The following is a 20,580-nucleotide window of genomic DNA, read 5'->3' on the forward strand; positions in this document are numbered from 1 at the left end:
AAAGTCGCATATTTTATTTCAGCAAGTTCTTACTCAGACTCTTTATTTAGATGTGCCCAGAGAGGGGAGAGTCTGGAGAAGGAAATGGCAACCCACTCCAGTATTCTTGCCTGGAGAATCCCAGGGACGGCGGAGCCTGGTGGGCTGCCGTCTATGGGGTCGCACAGAGTCGGACACGACTGAAGCGACTTAGCAGCAGCAGCAGCAGAGAGGGGAGATGATGCTTGGCCAGACTAGAGGGAAGGTGAAGAGAACACGCTAGAGCAGGCTGTTTATAGAACTCGGAACATCCAAGTGCTCGGTAAACACGTTCTGATGGTGCAGACAAGCTACCTGTATTTTTACACTATGAAGAAAGAAGAAAGTGTTAGTCTGTCAGTCGTGTCTAACTCTTCGCAATCCTGTGGATTGTAGCTCACCAGGCCCCTCTGTCCATGGAATTCTCCAAGCAAGAACACTGGAGTGGGTTGCCATTCCCTTCTCCAGGGGATCTTCCGGGCTCAGGGATCAAACCCGGGTCTCCTCTATTGCAAGCAGATTCTTTACCATTCGAGCCACCAGGGAAGGCTATAGTATACCCAGAAATAGGAATTCTCAGGTGATGCAGTGGTGAAGAACCCGCCTGCCAATGCAGGAGATGCAGGTTTGATCCCTGGGTTGGAAAGATCCCCTGGAGAAGCAAATGGCAATCCACTCCAGTATTCTTGCCTGGAAAATTCCATGGACAGAGCAACCTGGTGGGCTATAGTCCATGGGGCTGTAAAGAGTCGGACACAACTGAGCACACACACACGCCAGAAAACACCTACATCTGTGATTTTAATACAGAAATAATAACCTGCTTTTAAACAAGTAAAAATAATTTTTGTGATACAAGTGGAGCTTCTGTACCCATAAAGCAACAGCCTCACTATTCCCAGAGAATTTTTTCCTTAGGAGGAGAGGAACCAAAACAATAAGACATCAGCTGTTCATTCTCTGTATAGCCATGGGAAATCCTTCTATATAGCTGAGTCTGAATAAAGGAATTTTATTTTCCATAATACATCATGTCAACATGACACAATCAGAAGGCATATTGACCAAGAAGTATTCTATCATCAGATCAACACTTCAACTGAAAATATTCTCCTATTTGCTACAACTGCAGACCAGTTAGAAAAGTCAAGGGTAAAGCCTGAATATTTGTGCAAAATTACGTAGATCAACATCCTGGTGAGACACTGTATTTGACATAAGAACAACAGAACAGCTTTTCATGAAAATTTATAGAAAAAGAGTCATTGAAAGACTAAGGTTAAGTTTCTAAAATTTAAGTTTCTAAAATTCTTCCCTTTATATAGCAATGGAGAGGGTGTTCTGTACTTTTTTTTTTTAACCATTAGCACTAAATCCATGACAGTTTCCTTTGTCGTCATACTGATGTCAAGGAAGCAAAGATCATTATTAACGTATAGAAAGATGATATTCTGGGAGTAGATCTTGCTCAGTACAGTGTATTAGTTCTCAGCCTGTGACTGAAAGCCCAGGGAAAGAAGGGACATGGACAGAATCCAGAATGGATTGTAGGGGATCAGGGTACTGTGTATGCATAACTAGCACTGTCCCAGAAAGATGACTCACTCTCTCAGTTCTAAGGAGGTAGATGCACCTAAAGCCTATTATATAGAGTGAAGTAAGTCAGAAAGAGAAAGATGAATACTAACACATATATATGGAATCTAGAAAGATGGTACTGACAATCTTACCTGCAGAGCAGCAAAGGAGACACAGTTGTAAGGAACAGAGTTTTGGACTTAGTGGGAGGAGAGGGTGGGATGATTTGAGACAAGAGCGTTGAAACATATACACTACCGTATGTAAAACAGACAGCGAGTGGGAGTGTGATGAATGATGCAGGCCACCCAAAGCCCGTGCTCTGTGACCACCTGGAGTGATGGGGTGGGGAGGGAGGTGGGAGGGGGGTTCAGAATGGGGGGGATACATGTATACCTATGGCTGATTTATACTGATATATGGCAAAAACCATCACAATATTGTAAAGTAATTAACTTCCAATTAAAATAAGTTAATGTAAAAAAGGAAGACTGAATCTCAGGCTGTATTTTTCAATGATAGTTATTTCAATAAAATGTAATTAACTGGCTTCCATCTGAGTAAGAATGCCTAAGCAACACAGCACAGAGGTTAGGTATATCGGTTTTAAGTGAATTTGAACGTCTTTTCATATATTTATGGCCACTAACCACTTTGTTCTTCTATTGTCCAAGTCACCCATTCATATATTTTACCTATTTTTCAAATTAAGTTGTATTTTTTCTATTGATTTTCATTTTAAAACTTTGCTGCAGCATTTTCATTCAGTTCATCAACCTTCTTAATTCTATGATGTTCATTACTGCAGACAATTTAAAATTTGTATGTAGTTAAATCTATCATTTTTTCAAAGGTTTCCAGGTTTTACATCATGTTGAGGAAGGCCTTCTCTATTCCCAAATTTTAAACTATTTCAATTATTTTATTATCAGAAAAGATAAGCTTGAAAATATACAACTAAAGTTGTCCATTATGTTGTTCAACATAATTTTTTAAAAATTCACCAAATTAAAATCATACATACACATTGTGCTAAAAAATAAGTTCTCTCTTCTGATAAAGTGCCACACTCTATTTTTTTTCCCCTAATTATGCTTTTTCTTTTGCTCTTGCAGCCAGGAAGCTCTGAGCCCAGTTTTATCAGGCTCTTCTCTTTTTTATTACTTGGATTTTTAATCCTTGTACCTCTGTTATTCTGGGCCCTTTACTGCACGCTACCTTGTATCTTTGCTGAAATCAGAAAGTGATTACAAAATAAACAAATTAGAAAATGATTAAACAAATAAAGAGAAAATGATTAAGTGATTTTAAAAGTCTATTATATTTAATTTAAACTTTTTTGGGTCATTTGTTTCTTAACCCATCTTTTTAAAAAATATTTATTTATTTCAGTTGCACTGAGTCTAGTTGCAGCACGCAGGATCTTTAGTTGCGGCATATGGGATCTAGTGCCCTGACCAGGGATAGAACCTGGGCCCCCTGCACTGGGAATACAGAGTCTTGGCCACTGGACCACCAAGGAAGTCCCTCTTAATCCATCTTACGATGACTTCCTGGTCTGCTAGAATTAACTGACAGCCAGATGATAAGATTACAGATCTCTTGGTCTCACTCAAATTGTTGTTCAGTCACTCAGTTGTGTCCAACTCTCCGACCCCATGGACATCAGCACACCAGGCTTCCCTGACCTTCACTATTTCTCTGAGTTTGCTCAAACTCATGTCAACTGAGTCAGTGATGCCATTTGACCATCTCATCCTCTGTTGTCCCCTTCTTCTCCTGCCTTCAATCTTTCCCAGCATTAAGGTCTTCTCAGATGAGTCCGCTCTTCGCACCAGGTAGCTTAACACTTCAGCTTCAGCATCAGTCCTTCCAGTGAATATTCAGGGTTGACTTCCTTTAGGATTGACTTGTTTAGTCTCCTTGCTGTCCAAGGGACACTCTAATTATTAGTGTACAATTCTGTTTACCTTATTGTGACTGTTTTAATTATTCTTGAATCTAAGTCACCTGTGGCTTAAAGCAAGCATTTAAATGTTTCCTGAATGAACAAACCAGAAAAAAGTCACTCACAGAAAAAATTCACATCAGAAATCTAGGTTGAAAGAAACAGCCCAGGCATTCCCAGGGTATGTTCTATTGTGGGTACATGTTGCATCTACAGTCTTGGATGACAGTAATTGAACAGATGACCCAAAGACACAAGAACTTGCCATCATTAGCCTGGAATCACCAAGGGAAAGAAGTGATACGTCACAGTCTAGAAATACCAGCATGAGTTAAAACAAGGGTTGGTGTTACCCAAGTAAACAGAATAACCCAAATACCCCACAGTCCCAAGAAACCCAATTATTTGGAATTTAACTGTAATTTGCATGCCTTCTGCTTTTTAATTAGCCTGATGACAGAACAAGGCAATGGGAAAGCTGATTTGGTATTAGGAACTACATTTTATTTAAATGAAAAATTCATACCTATAGGATAAATGCAAAGCTAAAATTCAGTAATAAAATGTATCTTTTAATCATAATTTTTAAATTGCTATTAAATTAGGTGTTGGAGTGAGATGAAAGTTAGAAAAGAATGTCCTGAAATCTCTCATCTTCTGCTCTATTTTCCCAATCCACACTTTCCCCAGATAAGTCCATTTCACAGGGGCCACAGCCAAGGGTTTACACAGAGGCTGGGGTGGGGTCCTCCATCTAGCAAGTGGTGGTAGTTAACTCTTGTTCTAAACACCTTAACACCTTCTCCTTATGTCAACAATGGGAAAATGTAGAAGTTTTATGTCTTTGGAAAATCAAACGCAGAGCCTTATGTATATTAAGTTATGTGCTATGTGCTCAGTCATGTGCTCTCTGCGACCCCGAGGACCGTAGCCCACCAGGCTCCTCTGTCCGTGGGATTTCCCAGGCAAGGATATTGGAGTGGGTGCCATTTCCTTCTCCAGAGGATCTTCCTGACCCAGGGACTGAACATTGGCAGGCAGATTCTTTACCACTGAGCCACCTGGGAAGCCCAGGAATTTATTGGAAATGCAATTTCTGAGGCTCCACCCCAGACCCACTGAGTAAGTCACTCAGGACAAGAGCTAGTAATCTTTTCAAACAGCTCTACAGGTGGTTCTGAGGCACTAAAATTTGATAAACACAGGCCTGCAGGATTGATTCAACAACTGTATTTTAACTCACTGTAGGCTTGTCTAGTTATTTTCTATTTAAACCCCAACCAAACTTGTTAAGAAACTGGAACCAAAAGAGTCAAAGGCCGTGAGACATTCATTCACTGATTCGCTGATTCATCCGACTGTGAACAAACAGATGCTAAGTAGCCACTGGGAGTTAGTCCCTGAGGAGACTGCAGGATCAGGGATACTGGGCTAAATAAATGGGACAAGGTCACTGTCCCCGGGAGCTTTCCCTCCACTGAGGAAGAACAAAACCAAGCAGGTCAATTTACATGTTACCAGAGGGGATTATGAGGTGATGCTCCATTGAAGTGGTCAGGCAAATGCAAATTAAAATAACACTGAGATAGAATTTCACTCCCATTAAATGGACAACATTTTTTAAAAATGATAAGTATCTATTCTTATCAGCGATATGGGTGAAAATGAAGCCTTTGAAAAGGAATCCAGTCATATCTATTAACGCATCAAGCACAGCCATCCCACTCCTGGGGATCCATCTTGTAGAAAGAACGTCACCTGTTCAAGGACGTGTACTGAAGCATCGGTTATAGTGGCAAATGCCAGTTACAAAGTGAATGCCTGCCGGTGGGGGAATGTCTGAATAGATCATGGTATAACCACACTAGGCAACGACTGAAAAACAGCCATGCACTGACTTTGAAGGCAGCTCTATGACGTGCCTTCAGTAAGGAAAGTGACAAGTAGAAAAATGTACAGGACTTCCCTGGTGGTCCAGCAGTTAAGACTTCGCCTTCTAAAGCAGGGGATGTGGGTCTGATCCCTGGTCAGGAAGCTAAGATCCCACATGCCTCTTGGCAAAAAAAAAAACAAAAACGAAACATAAAACTAAGTAGTATTGCAACACATTCAATAAAGACTTTAAAAATGGTCCACATCAAAAAAAAAAAGGTACAATGCAATTTTACTTTTAGGAACCAGGCCCATCTCTGTGTATATATCACTGTTACAGGAGCACAAAAGAATAATATGGAGGAATGAACACCCACAGAAGTGAACCACCTACCATAGATTCAGGCTCAACACCCAGGCTCCCTCACTCTCAGTGCCTTCCTACATGAAGTGCAGAAGATGGGAGGCTAAGCCACATGCCAGATGCTTGGACATCCCGAAGGCAAACACGCATGCGTGAGACACAGGAGGAGAAGGCAGGTGGGGGCCACACCCAGCAGCTTCAGCTGTTGACAAGCACCTTCACTTGTCACACCTTTACATCAGTTGAGTCCCCTGTGTCTGTCACTAGCTTCCCAGGTCAGGAGAGGCATCGGCTTTGCTGGCCTGGACACGGCAAGTACAGCGTGACTCTGGAGCCAGCCTTCTGCCGTAGCTCCTGATCCCTGCAACCCGGCTTGGATGGCACCAGCCTGGAACCAGCACGGGGACGGAACCCCTACATCCCTGTTGAGGCAGCAGTGTTCCCCCAGGGATCAGGTACTCACTCCCAGGGTGCACAGTCTGCAGCTAGCTCCTACCATCCTTCCAGTGATAGATTTCATCAGCACCTGCTTCCCTAAGCCAAATCTGCCTAAATGAGCTTGATCCTTTTTTATTTTTATTTTTTGCAATGGAAACTGTGATTTGATGGGTTACCAGTCACTAGGAGGATTGCGAAGGAGTTTTGAGAATTTAAACACAGGAATAGATGAAAGTGCCTTGAGAATCGTGGTACTATTATTACCACTAATATTAAAAGTCATCGGAAAGACATCTGTCATCCCATCTAAACAGCTGATGTACCCAAAGGCTCTCAGAAGACTTTAATGCAGAAAAGGCTCTCCACTGCAGTTTCTCTGCAGCACAAGTCTTACCAGCTGGTGTGGATGTGGATTTCGGCGCCGGAAGCAAACTCCTGCGGGGTGTTGTCGCGCTGGAGGAAGCCGGAGGGGCCACCCGGCCGGTCCCCTTGGGTGTGTCTTTGGCAGGGAGAGCTGCCTTTAGAGGCGGCTGGTCTTCAGTTCCAAAGGCTGAACCTGCAGGAGGCAGACAGTGCGTTAATGATAACGTCATGAAAAATGGATGGACCCCCTTGCCGGGCACCACCACCGACCTATCCCTGAAGCCTCCACCTGCATCAGAACTTGACCCAACTCCTGACGAGTGGCCTTGAAAAGCATTTCTCTGGGACGAGATATGGAAAAAGAGTTGCCTTCAGTCACTGCAGGTAAGTCTGTCTTCCAAACCTACATGCCACAGGCTCCACCAAAGCCAAGAGCAGCTTCACTCCACTGAAGATTTTACACACACACACACGCACGCACACACAATTTGCTTCTCCGGATGTGTAGCTGCATACACAGGCTTCCCAGATGGTTCAGTGGTAAAGAACCCACCAGCCAATGCAGGAGACACAGGTTTGATCCCTGGGTCAGGAAGAGTCCCTGGAGAAGGAAATGGCAACCCACTCCAGTATTCTTGCCTGGAAAATCCCATGGATAGAGGAGCCTGGTGGGCGATAGTCCATAGGATCACAAAAGAGTCGGACATGACTGAGCAACTAAACAACAAGCTGTACACACATATGATAAGCATTCATTTTATAACTGTCAGAGGATGAGCAACAGTTTTCTGGAAACCAATGTAAGTGACCCAGAGGAGACAAGAGTAAGGACACACACACGTACACTGCTGGTCCAGAAGAGGATTCAGGACTCCCTGAAACCCGGCTCACTTCATCTTCAGAGTAAGGGCCTTGGGATGAAGGGAGATGGATGAGAAGCATGCAGGCAGAGAATCCCTTTGAAATTCATGAAGCTTTTGATCTGACGAGCTGAGGCCTCATGAAACTAAGGGGGCTACCCTGGTGGCTCAGTGCCAATGCAGGAGATGCAAGTTCCATCCCCAGGTCTGGAAGATCCCCTGGAAAAGGAAATGGCAACCCACTCCAGGATTCTTGCCTGGAAAATCCCAAGGACAGAGGAGCCTGGCAGGCTATAGTCCATGGGGTTGCAAAGAGTCGGACATGACTGAGCGACTAAACAACAGCAACAGCATCAAATTAAGAGGACCCTGCATTAGAGCCCAGTTTATTGCAAAGGCAGAAGATGTCTACTGGTCATTTCAGTTTTCTATTCAACATAGAAACAGGCTCTGTGTCTACAGAAGAGCTTCTTTACAATGAGCTGCTCTGAAGACAGGGCATACTGGGATTTAAATGCCAGAATGGTCGTGGCCCATTTTTTCTCCTCTATAAATTTTCAAACCTACTATGCTGGATATATCTGTAACCTCTTAAAGACAATGACACCACCATCTATTCCTATTAAAGGATAAATCTTCTAAATGCACCTCTGAGTAACAGCTGCAAAGACTAATCTACCAAATTAAATAGAAAGCCTGAATATACCGAGATTATGGCCTGTTGGGATGAAAGCTATCCAGTTAGGAACGTGACTGTCTACCATGGAAAATACACACTGACAGCTGGAAGATGTATACGGAATTGTAGTGAAAGATTAAAGTTTTTTGTTTCCATCATTCTAAAAGGATAGCCTTAACATTCTATGCAGATAGGGCCTGCATCAAAATGATAACATTATTAAAATGGCTTTAGTGTTCAAATGTTCAGGAGTTTAATTCAACCCCTCATAGTAAAAGATGGCTGCTTTCCTCCCTCTGAAGACCCGAAAGTCTGTTTAAAATGAGTGAAATCTGTTTTGTCTCTTAACAAAACAGTATTTAGGAAGGAAGAATAAAGACTGCTATTTCCTAACACAGAACCTATGCCCTACAGTTCTCTGAAGGTCCTGTGTAAGGTTTTAAATAGTTCTAAACAGGGCTATCACTTTGCCAACAAAGGTCCATGTTGTCAAAGCTATGGTTTTTCCAGTAGTCATGTATGGATGTGAGAGTTGGATCATAAAGAAGCTGAGTGCTGAAGAATTGATGCTTTTGAACTGTGGTGCTGGAGAAGACTCTTGAGAGTCCCTTGGACTGCAAGGAGATCAGACTAGTCAATCCTAAAGGAAATCAACCCTGAATATTCACTGGAAGGACTGATGCTGAAGTGCTAATGCTTTGGCCAACTGATGTGAAAAGTCAACTTATTGGAAAAGACCCTGATATTGGGAAAGATTGAGGACAGGACAGACCCTGATATTGGGAAAGATTGAGGCGGTGACAAAGGATGAGATGGTTGGATGGCATCCATGACTCAATGGACATGAGTTTGAGCAAACTCTGGGAGATGGTGAAGGACCAGGAAGCCTGGCATGCTACAGTCCATGGGGTCACAAAGAGTCAGACATGACTTAGGGACTGAACAAAAACAACAAAAGACAGGGATAGGAAATACATTTGATTCAGACAAACAGTACAAAAACAATGAAACTCCACTGAAAGGAGGTACACTGTATCCTGAATTTCAGATTTAAAAGTAAGCACAGGAGCAGAAAAAATGAAACTAGACCCCTGTCACACAGCACACAAAAATCAGGTCAAAATGGATTAAAGACTTGAATTTATAAGACCTGAAACCATGAAACTCCTAGAAGAAAACACAGGCAGTACACACTTTGTGACACTGGTCTTAGCAATATGGGTCTAGAAATGTCTCTTCAGGGAAGGGAAACAAAAGCAAAAATAAACAAACAGGGTTATATCAAACTAAAAAGCTTCTGCATAGCAAAGGAAACCATCAATAAAATTAGGAGACAACCTACCAAATGGGAGAAGATATTTGGAAATAATATATCCAATAATGGGTTAATATCCAAAACATATAAAGAATTCATACAACTCAACAACCCTATTAAAAATAGGCAGAGGAGCTGAATAGACATTTTTACAAAGAAGATATATAGATGGCCAACAGAGGCATGAAAAAATGTTCAACGTCACTAAATTCGCATGGAATTAGCTAACGTTCAGCCTTCTGCTGACATACTGCCAGAATAATCAACCTACTGAAAACTTCACTGGAAGCTGAACATCAAATCTTTCACACAGCATCTTTTATTTAACAATTTATTAAAGATTCTTAAGAAGGGGAATATTTTGTATCATTTGCAGAGTTCAAGTGCCCTTTTATCAAATCCTTTTGTGCTTGGTATTATTCTCTTACATGAAATTTATAATTCAGTGAACATCTCAATTTAGAAATTCGGCTGTTATCCAGGCTGGGAAGTAATTCATCTGTTTGAAGTATGAAGTGTCTAGGAAGCTTTGTACTCCCTTTTGAGAGTAGTCTTGAATTACCAAAAAATAAAATAAAACAAGATAATATAATAAAATAAAACTCAACTCCCTTCTTTTCCATTATTGTGGGAGACAGCTGGCAGTGAACAATACCCCTCTTTGAAAACCAGCTGAAGTTGACCAGCACTTAAAGACACTTTATTCAGTAAATGACAAGTCCTCTGAATTTGCAAAGGGCTACTGAATTCTGTAACTGCTCTAGTATTTGACAACAATGCAGACAACATCAAACCACTGCTTGGTAAGAGGAGAAAGCAACTGGAAATGAACCATGCCTGTGTGAGCCAGAGATGCTCCTGAGGACCCAGCTAGTGGGAGTGGTCCATGCATGTAATTAGTCATCCCATTCTCAACCAGCCCGAGTCTACTGCGGTGGTTGAGCATACACGAATAGTGAATCTGAGTAGATCTGGGCCTGCACCACAGACAGAGGAGGACGTGTGAATATTCATTCAGGCCAGACAAGGCGGCACTAAAGGAATAAAAGTCCCTGGAAGGATCTGAGACACCAGAAGGAGGAAGTGTAGATTTACAGGAGCCCTGAGAGCACCCCACAAAGTGATGAGTGTGTCCCCTCAACCCGCTCCAAAGGATGATTCTGACCATGGCTGCAGCCAGGGTTTCCAATCCATATCCCTACATCACTTATTGGGAATGTGGATAGCTGAAGCTGAGCTTTAAAAGAAGAAAAGAATGGATCGAGAGATGAACACCAACCAGACCAGAATGAGGTTGGGAAGGCTGTAGAAAAATAGCAAATCTGTTATTAATACCATGAAGGCATTACAGTCAAACTTGAAGAAACATCTTTCTTTGTTTCTGAGTATTTATCTGTATTATAATGATTAATCTTCACTGATTTTTTTAAACAATCCCAAGCAATCAAGTTGTATAATGTTCTGGCTGCACGATTGCCTCCCTGATGCATATTGTATTGACTTAGCCGTATTTATTATCACTTGGCAGCAAAATTTAGTTTAATTATTAAAGTACCAACTGAATGTTTTATTTCCTGCCTCCTGCATATTTTAACTCAGGTGTATGCTTTATTTCTCACCAAAGTGCTAAGGTAAACCCGCTAGCTTATCATTTCAGCAAAGATGTATCTTTACCTAAATGAAGACGACCAAGACTCTGTGGCAGGCTCTGCCCCGGGCAGGAGGTACACGACAGACACGGTCCTGTCTTCACACCACTTACATTCCAGTGGGAGGACACCCAGACCCAAACAGGCACAGATAAACAAGACCATCTCTAACTGTCATCCGTTATGAAAGAAACACAGGAACAGGAGAAACTCAAGGGTGAAGGAGGGGACATCACGTTAAGTGGAGAGGCTGGGCAAGAGGGAACGTCTAAAGTCAACATTTCTCTCTGCTGCACACTAGCCCTCATCCTCCTTTATTACTATTATTTTTTTAACCTTTGTTTTCTCAACCTAAGCCATCCCGCAGGGAACAAGTATTTTATTTACTTATTTAAGCTTTTTATTTTGTATTGGAATATAGACCAATTAGGGACTTCCCTGATAGCTCAGTTGGTAAAGAATCCGCCTGCAATGCAGGAGACCCCAGTTTGATTTCCAGGTCGGGAAGATCTGCTGGAGAAAGGATAGACTACCCACTCCAGTATTCCTGGGCTTCCCTGTGGCTCAGCTAGTAAAGAATCCACCTGCAGTGCGGGAGACCTGAGTTCTATCCCTGAGTTGGGAAGATCCCATGGAGAAGGGAAAGGCTAGCCACTCCAGTTTTCTGGCCTGAAGAATTCCATGGACTGTATAGTTTATGGGGTCGCAAAGAGTCAGACACGACTGAGTGACTTTCACTTTCATAAACCAATTAACAATGACAGTTTCAGGTGGATAGTGAAGGGATTCAGCCATACATATACATGTATCCATTCTCCCCCAAACTCCTCTCCCATCCAGGCTGCCACATAACATTGAGCAGAGATCCCTCTGCACAGTAGGCCTTGTTGGTTATTCATTTTAAATATAGCAGTGTGCACATGTCCATCTGAAACTCCCTAACTATCCCTTCCCACCATCCTACCCCCAGCAGCTGTAAGTTCACTCTCTAAGTCTGTGAGTCTCTTTTTGTTATTTAAGTAAGTTCATTTGTAACATGTCTTTTTAGATTCCTCACATAAGGGATGTCATTTGATATTTCTCCTTCTCTATCTGTACTTAACTCAGTATGACCATCTTTTTGATTATTAATGACCATCGCTGCTCTTGAAACTTAGAATTGAAGTGTCGGAACCCTCCTGACTCTCCCTTCTATCAACCAGTTCAAGGCAGTGTGCTTCCGTTTCCATTCCAGACTCCACAGATCTATACCCCTTGTCTGCCCCCATGGCTGGCACCCACGTCAGTCCCTCAGCACCTGTTGGGGACACAGTGGTAGGGCCCTACCCTTCCTCTCCCACCCCCTTCAATGCTCCCTCATTCGGTGCATCCCCTCCCCATACCTCTACCTGGTTTTCCAAGTAAATTCCAAATGGTACTCCAAAGTGAAAGTGAAAGTCACTCAGTCATGTCTGACTCTTTGCAACCCCATGGACTATACAGTTCATGGAATTCTCCAGGCAAGTATTCTAGAGTGGGTAGCCTTTCCCTTCTCCAGGGGATCTTCCCAACCCAGGGATCAAACCCAGGTCTCCCGCATTGCGGGCAGATTCTTTACCAGCTGAGCCACAAGGGAAGCCCAAGAACACTGGAATGGGTAGTCCATCCTTTCTCCAGCGGATCTGCCCAACCCAGGAATTGAACTTGGGTCTCCTGCATTGCAGGCAGATTCTTTACCAACTGAGCCATCAGGGAAGCCCTTCTGGTACTCTAACTCTTCCACTATCTGATCCCACCATATTTTTCTGACCTCAGTTCCCACCACCACATCAAGCAGAGTGCAAACTCCAGGCAGGCAGGATTCCGCCCTGTGACTTCCTGCTCCATCATCAACAAGGCTGTGCTGGAAGAGTACTTGCTGTATGCATGAAGGAAGGACTAAGTGCAAACCTGTCCCATGGGGACAGTGCTTCCCTTCGTAGCCAATTCCTTTTCTCCATTTCTGAGCCTGGAGATGCTCTAAAAGCTTCGCACTTTCCTCAACAGCTCCCGTGAATGCAGACGCCCTGAGCATGGCCAAGGTGAGGGTGGTGGAATTTGTTGTTTAAAGGGTGTCAACTGTCTATGATGTAGTGAGGTGCTTTTCAAACATTTTTAAAACAATATGCAGAAAAATAAACATCGGAATTTAACAGTTTGGGGGTCTTTTGCCCAAGCATCCCACCCCTAGCCCCAAGAGACTGTACTGTTTACCTATTATTTTTACTCTGTATCATTTCAGTTTTTGCTTCAGTATCATCTTAAGCATTCATCTCTGGGTTCGATAAAGTTTGAGAGGATAATAGTTAAATGGTTAAGATGGCCTGGATTCAAAGCCTGGACAAGTGGTTTACTCTCTGTTTCATTTCTTCAGCTGTAAAATGGAGGATAACAGAGGATATCATCACAATTGTTGCTTTAAAGGAGTTACTATTGTACATATTTAGACTAAAATGCTTAGAATAGTATCAGACACATCTAAGCCCTTAGTAAAGGCAACACTGACCCTATGCCCACTAACCCAACACTGAGCCTCATTCAAAGCCCATTAGTCTCATCAGGCTACTGTCTCTTGTTTTTGTTCCAACCACCAACAGCTCATGGCTTCACGTCTCTCCAACGCAATGGCTGGAGTCTAGCTCTGAAGAGGTGAACTCTAAAGAACCGTGCTTCTTCATCCATCTCTCCCCAGTAACTTAAGTCCTAATGAAAGAAGGAAAAACACGGGCCATGGCATGCCTTTCACTACTCCCACTTCACCCAGAACAAGTGTTGTCACTGTTGTTCTTTAGTTTCTCAGTCGTGTCCGACTCTTCATGACCCCATGGCCTGTGGTGCGCGAGGCTCCTCTTGTCCATGGAATTCTCCAGGCAAGAATACTGGAGAGAGTTCTAATTTCCTTCTCCAGGGAATCTCCCCAATCCAAAGATCAAACCCATGTCTCTTGCATTGGAAGGTGGATTCTTTACCACTGAGCCACCTGGGAAGCCCAAAGCAAGTGTTGACTTCTCGTTAATCCAAGGCTGGCCTGTGTATCTTCCTCAATACAGTCTTCCAGGAGTCCAGTAAGTGGTTCCAGCCCTAGGCCAGGAGACATCACCTACACGGCCTCCCCATGAGGCGGCAGGATGCAGTTGTGGGTCAGGTGCGGGGTGAAGAGGGTTCGCCAGGTCCACAGGAATTCTCTGGATTCCTGCTGCAGGGTTCCCCTTCCTGAGCTCTTCCATCAGGGCCCTGACAGCAAGTCTTAAGAGTAGTAGTAATGAGAGCGCCATGTAGCACAGTCATGGACACCACAGACTCTGCCCAAACTCAAGACCAGATTTGAAACTTACTAGTAACATCCTCCTTAAAATGTTAATTAATTCAGCCTCTTTAATGAAATGGTTTATTTATTTATTTACCCTATGTTGTTAGGTTAGCCTGAGACTTAAATGAGATAATGCATATAGATCACTTTGCAAAACACCTAGCACTCAAAAAATGTTAGCTGTCATCCACGGTGTGTGCACCAACATCATCAAAAGCAGCCTTGTTTCATCAGCTGTCATTTCTTCAAGAGTCCCCTCTGTCCCACGTGCCACCTGGTTTTGTGAAATCCTGTTCCATGCAAGCCCTATGAAAATACCCTCAAAACATTTCTCCCCCCACACACCAGACCCATCAGGGAAGCAGATGATTTCTGCAAGCAGCGGATGCCGACAATGCCAGCCACCTCTACTTTCACAGGTTCCCAGGGCTTCACTAGGTAGCTGTCACAGTGACCCAGGGCTAGGCATTCTCTTTCCCCAAATTTCCTTCTTTTGACAATGATCACAACTAAATCATCACAGAAGAGAACAAGAAACACCTCTGTCCCCCCTTCTCACTCCCCGCCCAGACATTCCAGGAAAACCTTCCTGGAATCCATTCTAACATATAGCAAAGAGGGTCTTCTTTCTTATGTCTGCTCAGGAAATGGGGAAATATGGGTGCAGCTCAACTGGTTAAGTGAGGTTCATAGTGCAGGGACATGAATGGTAAAGGGAGGGTGGGTCTGTGTGAGAGGTACCATTCCCTCCCATCTGTGACACCCTGAGACGTGGGCCAGCCTTCCCGTCCTCCATCGCCTCATTAAATGCCATCTTCACTATAACATCTTCTCTCAATTTCCTGCTAAGTAACAGACTCTAAGAAAGACCAAGCTGGTTATCAAAGAGAGCAAAGGTTGGGGTGATCAGACCGTCTCTCTTAAGATCATAGATACAATGGCAAAGGGTAAAAGCCAGCATCTCCCAGCCCAGGGCATGTGAACTCCCAGCACATAAGTGACTGAAAGCTTCCTTTTGATCTAAGAAATTCTCTTTAATATTTACCAAGTCACATTCCCAAAGGAGAGAGCATGGTCAAATATTGATGCAGGTTAGTGACTTAAAAGATCAAGGGCTAATACAATATTTCAAGAGACTTTTGAGTAATTAAAAGCAATCTCTTACCATTCCTCTTTTACATCAATTAGACCAGTTGGCATAAATCCCTTTTCCCTACCTGAAGTTCTTAAAAGCTTGAGCCCTCATTCGTGAAGACTCTGGTTCATCACTGTGTGAATCTTTTAGTAGTTAAAACCTTGGGGAAAATATTTAAACTGGAGCATTTTAATTATATGCTTAATATAGGAGTTGTTAAAAGATAAGAGCATCTGATTTGAACTCAATTTAAATTCTACTGAAGTTATTAATATGGTACAAGAAATTACAGAAATGATCAAGGACTTATCTACCAGTTTTTATTAACAGACCAATAAGAAAGGTTAGTTGTTCCACTTCCATAACTTGGATTTTGGGCTCTACTATAGTTTGCTTTTTGGGTCGCAGGCCTGTTTAATTAATTGTTCCAAAATATCTGAGGGTTGTGTGTTAGTCACTCAGTTGTGTCAGACTCTTTGCGACCCCGTGGACTAGAGCACACCAGGCTTCCCTGTTGTTCACCGTCTCCCGGAGTTTGCTCAAACTCATGTCCATTGAGTCGGTGATGCCATCCATCTCATTCTCTTTTGTCCCCTTCTCCTCCTTCCTTCAATCTTTCCCAGCATCAGGGTCTTTCAACTAAGTCAAATGCTGAAAAGTGGATCATGGCAACTGAGCCCCAACCTTCCATTCCATATATTTTTAAACAAGGCAGGGGTTGCTGCAAAGAAGTCAGAATTGTTCCCCGAGCCGTGATTTCTTACACTCTTAAAAAGAACCCTTTCTTTCTTTTCCTGATCTGTTACTGGTTCTCACAATCGTTTGTTTTTAATTGGAATATAATTGCTTTACAACATCCTGTTATTTTCTACTGTATAACAAAGCTAATCAGCTATATCTATACATATATCTGCACTTGTTGGACCTCCATCACCCTCACACCCAAATCCCACCCATCTGGGTTATCACGGAGCATGGAGTAAGCTCCCTATACAGCAGGTTCTCACTAGCTATGTATTTTACACATCGTAATGTATATATGTCAATCTCCCAAAAGAACCCTTTCTACTCAGTAGCTTCTGGAGAAAATGAAACCTTAAACGGAAATCACTAATCAGCCTCTTCACAAATGAACAGCCTATTGGCCTTAAGGAGGTTTGTCAACTTGTAAATCCAAATATTCACCCCTTGAACTCTAAGAATTTTCTCTCCCCTCCTGTGAGCTAGAAAACTCTCTCTTTTCCTTCAGGGTTCAAGAGGGTAGGCGTGTCCCCTTTTATTTCTCCTTCAGCATAGGACTGGTTTTGTTCCTCAGTGTCATCTTCATTATTCTCTCCCTTTAGCCCAGAGTTTTCCAGCAGGATATCATCCATGTCTTGCACCAGGTAAGTCTTTGCTGTGGAGGCTGCCCTGTGATCGTAGGATGGTCAGCAGTGTCCACGGATCCGGGAGCACTCTCTCTCCCTGCCCATCCCCAATTTGACTGGAGTGAAGAACAATAAATGTCTCCAGACAGTGTCAAATGCCCTTGGGGGCAAAAACCATCCCCAGCGAGAACCACTGCTCTAGCTGAATGGAAGACGGAAAGATTCAGTCAAAAGACAGTACTTACTTGTCTTAGTGGAAAATGAGACTGATAACATCTAAAATTCTGCTGAGTTAGCTTGATAGCTAATTCTTTAATAGTTCTTGATCGCTAACTTTTGGTTACTTCTTTAGATAAACTAGAGTTATATAAAAATACCTTCATGGAGACTGTCATACTGAGTGAAGAAAGTCAGACAGAGAAAGACAAATACGATATTGCTCATAAGTGCAATATAAAAAATGGTACACATGAACTTATTTACAAAACAGACATAGAATCACAGATGTGGAATACCAAGAGGGAAAGGGGAAAGAAGGGATATATGGAGAGACTGGGATTGACCAAAAAATAAAAAAGACAAAAGCAAGGATGAATATGTGAACCTGAGAAGGCAATGGCACCCCACTCCAGTACTCTTGCCTGGAAAATCCCATGGATGGAGGAGCCTGGTAGGCTATAGTCCATGGGGTCGCAAAGAGTCAGACACGACTATGCGACTTCACTTTCACTTTTCACTTTCATGCACTGGAGAAGGAAATGGCAACCCACTCCAGTGTTCTTGTCTGGAGAATCCCAGGGACGGAGGAGCCTGGTGGGCTGCTGTCTGTGGGGTCACACAGAGTCGGACACGACTGAAGCGACGTAGCAGCAGCAGCAATCTTGTTTTCCTTCAAATTAATTCTTACTTTTGTCAGTATTTGATTGGAATTGTCTTTTTTTCAAACATGTCTGAGTTATATATCTGTTATATATGTCTTTATTTCCAAAGACAATGTGATTTATACTTACGGGAAAATCTTTAATTTACAAATACACATAAAACTATTTAAATTAAAGCAGAGGAGGTTCCTTTACTCAACAGAAATTACAGCATTGTTGAATATTGAATATTTTCTTTCAGTATTTATAAAATTTATTATTATTTTTTCCAAGATAGGCCTACTTAACTTTAAAAATGCTATATATTTCTTAAATAGGCTTATTTCGGAAAAAATAGTAATAAATTTAAAAAATACTAAACAAATACCTTCAATATTCAACGATGCTTTAATTTCTGTAGAGTAATGGAACCTCCTCTGCTTTCTGTATGTATCACCCTGATCTATGTCAATCAGAAATTAGGAAAATGGACCGAAATCTTCCTGATTCCCAGAGCCTAGGTCCAAAACCATGAACTTCTGGGAGCTGTACTAACATCCAAATACAAGTGTCTCAATAACATAAATAGCAACTGTTTTCAATTGAAATTGTCTGGGGGAAACTCCAATAGACAACAGATGGTGACACACTTCAAGCACTTTAAATTATCACGGTTTAATGGAGAATACATCATCCCTTGGAAGACTCCTAGGGTTCTAGAAAGAACGGAACAGTTTTTTTGAAGTACTATAATTACTGGACTTATGAATCAAAATGAAACAAAGACAGTCCTCCTTTGCTTTGCTCTGTCTGTGTCTTTCTGTCTCCGATGACAGAATGTCATGGTCCCTGAAGCCCGTGGTAGCCCTGACTGAGAACATGATCACCTGGGACAGTCACTGATTTTTCTTCCCCTGCACCCTCAGTTGTGACCTCAGAAGAGCAAGTACTGCAGGCACCACGAAATCATGTGTAAAGTATCTGATATGCAGTAAACACTAAACAAATTGTCTCCCCTGTCCTGGCCTCTGAAACCATTTGCTCCTTACTTTATGAACACAATCCTTTTCCTCAAAGTCCTTCCCGATAGAAAAGTTCAAAAATCAAAAACTCTATTTCCGTTCATTTTTATGGGCAATGCTATGCCTGGTACTTGCTGTCTGACCACCATCTATATGAAATAAAATTGCAAGCATTGAAAAACCGATCATAAAATCACTCAGGCAAATGGTATGCAAACTGGTTTTTGCAAAGTATCATCAACAAGCTAGTAAATGAACTTTATAACCCCTGTAAAGCCTTCACATTTCATGAGATGTGAGCACAAGCTTCAGCTGACCACTTCCCTTAGGGAGATTCTCCCGGGACAGTGCCAGCCACCTCCACACTGAGTCTAAAGTGGTGAAACTAGGCTTGATTCAGATTTTATGAAGCTGTGACCCCAAGCTCATGCTTTTGAGTTTCAACTCTTCTGCATCTCCTTGCCATTCCTCCAACCAAGATATCTTACTTTGGGTAACCATGAGTCGCAAGCCAGGCACAGGTGAACCCCAGGGTCACCCTGCATCTCCGAGGGGCTGAACATCCCATGTCTGCACTGGGCCACGTTCAGCACATGCCCCTACCCACTCGACCCCAATCTGAGCAACAGTCAGCTCATGAGTTCTCTTTCACTTTTTGCTTTTTTTATCATTGTTGCTATTTAGTCGCTCAGTCATGTCTGACTCTGTTGTGACCCCATGGACTGTAGCCCACCAGGCTCCTCTGTCTATGGGATTTCCCAGGCAAGAATACTGAAGTGGGTAGCCATTTACTTCCCCAGGGGATCTTCCCAATCAGGGGTAAAACCTGTGTCTCCTGCACTGGCAGCCGGATTCTTTACCACCGAGCCACCAGGGAAGGCCCTTACAATTCATAAATACATGCTTATAAGCAGAAGCACTTCAATCAATAGCAAAATCTGGATTCTACGTGAGTCAGAATTTGTGTCTCATGGGCATAGAATTCTGAGAAAGCTTCATCTTAACTAAGGGGCAGTAGCTTTGGGCCAGGCAGGTACAGGGAATGGCGACTGGAGCCATCTTTGTTTGACACCCTGACCACAGCACCTAAGCCTGTGTTCACAGAGAGGAAAGAACAGGCCCGCCTGCAGCCTTAGGGCTTAAGCAGAAGTGGAATAAATCGTTTCCTAAAATATGAATGAAATGCAACATCTGCTAAGGTCTCCTTCCCTAAGGACAGTTCTGGCAAAGCGTTAGGCTGCAGAAAGGCACAAACCCCTGGGCTACTCCAAGGAGGAAATTTTTTATATTAAATAATCGCAAATTCTAAACATAAATGAGATCAAGGGACGTGTATGAGCAGCATGCTGAAATGTCTCCCAAGAACCCCATCCCCTGATGTACATCCCCGCTTCAATGCTGGGACAAGACTTCCCAAGGCTGGCCACCAGACTCCTGCTGCCCAAGTCACCGTCTGGCAGACACGGAGACACACGCCTGCTGGTCACTGAGCCCCCCGGGCTCCCTGCCCTGTCATTTCATAACCCAGAGCCTTGGACTCTCCAGCAAGCACCTTCCATCTCTGACTTAACTGCCCGATATGATGTGAAGCCTCAGAACCCCTCCCCTGTCACTGCCCAGACCTGGGAGAGACAGAAACGAACATCAGCCAAGGGCTTAAATCTGACAAGTAACTTTTATTAAGCATCGGCAAAGACGAACTCATTTAATCTGTGCAATCTTCTGTTCATTTTGCAAAAACAGAAACTCAGGCTAAGTAACATGAACCAGGATGGAATACAAAG

General features: G+C 42.9%; 1 protein-coding gene across 1 annotated transcript in view; it reads right to left on the reverse strand.

The window, feature by feature from the left end:
* The window catches only part of MTUS2 (microtubule associated scaffold protein 2), a 369,436-nt gene that overhangs the window by 132,204 nt on the left and 216,652 nt on the right, over positions 1-20,580 (reverse strand). The window contains exon 6 of the mRNA XM_081549337.1: positions 6,613-6,774. Within this exon, the coding sequence (XP_081405463.1) occupies positions 6,613-6,774 (162 nt within the window). The remainder of the gene's footprint in view (positions 1-6,612; positions 6,775-20,580) is intronic.

Source organism: Giraffa tippelskirchi, chromosome 12 (genome assembly GCF_054371585.1).
Source record: "Giraffa tippelskirchi isolate mGirTip1 chromosome 12, T2T-mGirTip1v1.2.pri, whole genome shotgun sequence".
Classification (NCBI taxonomy): Eukaryota; Metazoa; Chordata; class Mammalia; order Artiodactyla; family Giraffidae; genus Giraffa; species Giraffa tippelskirchi.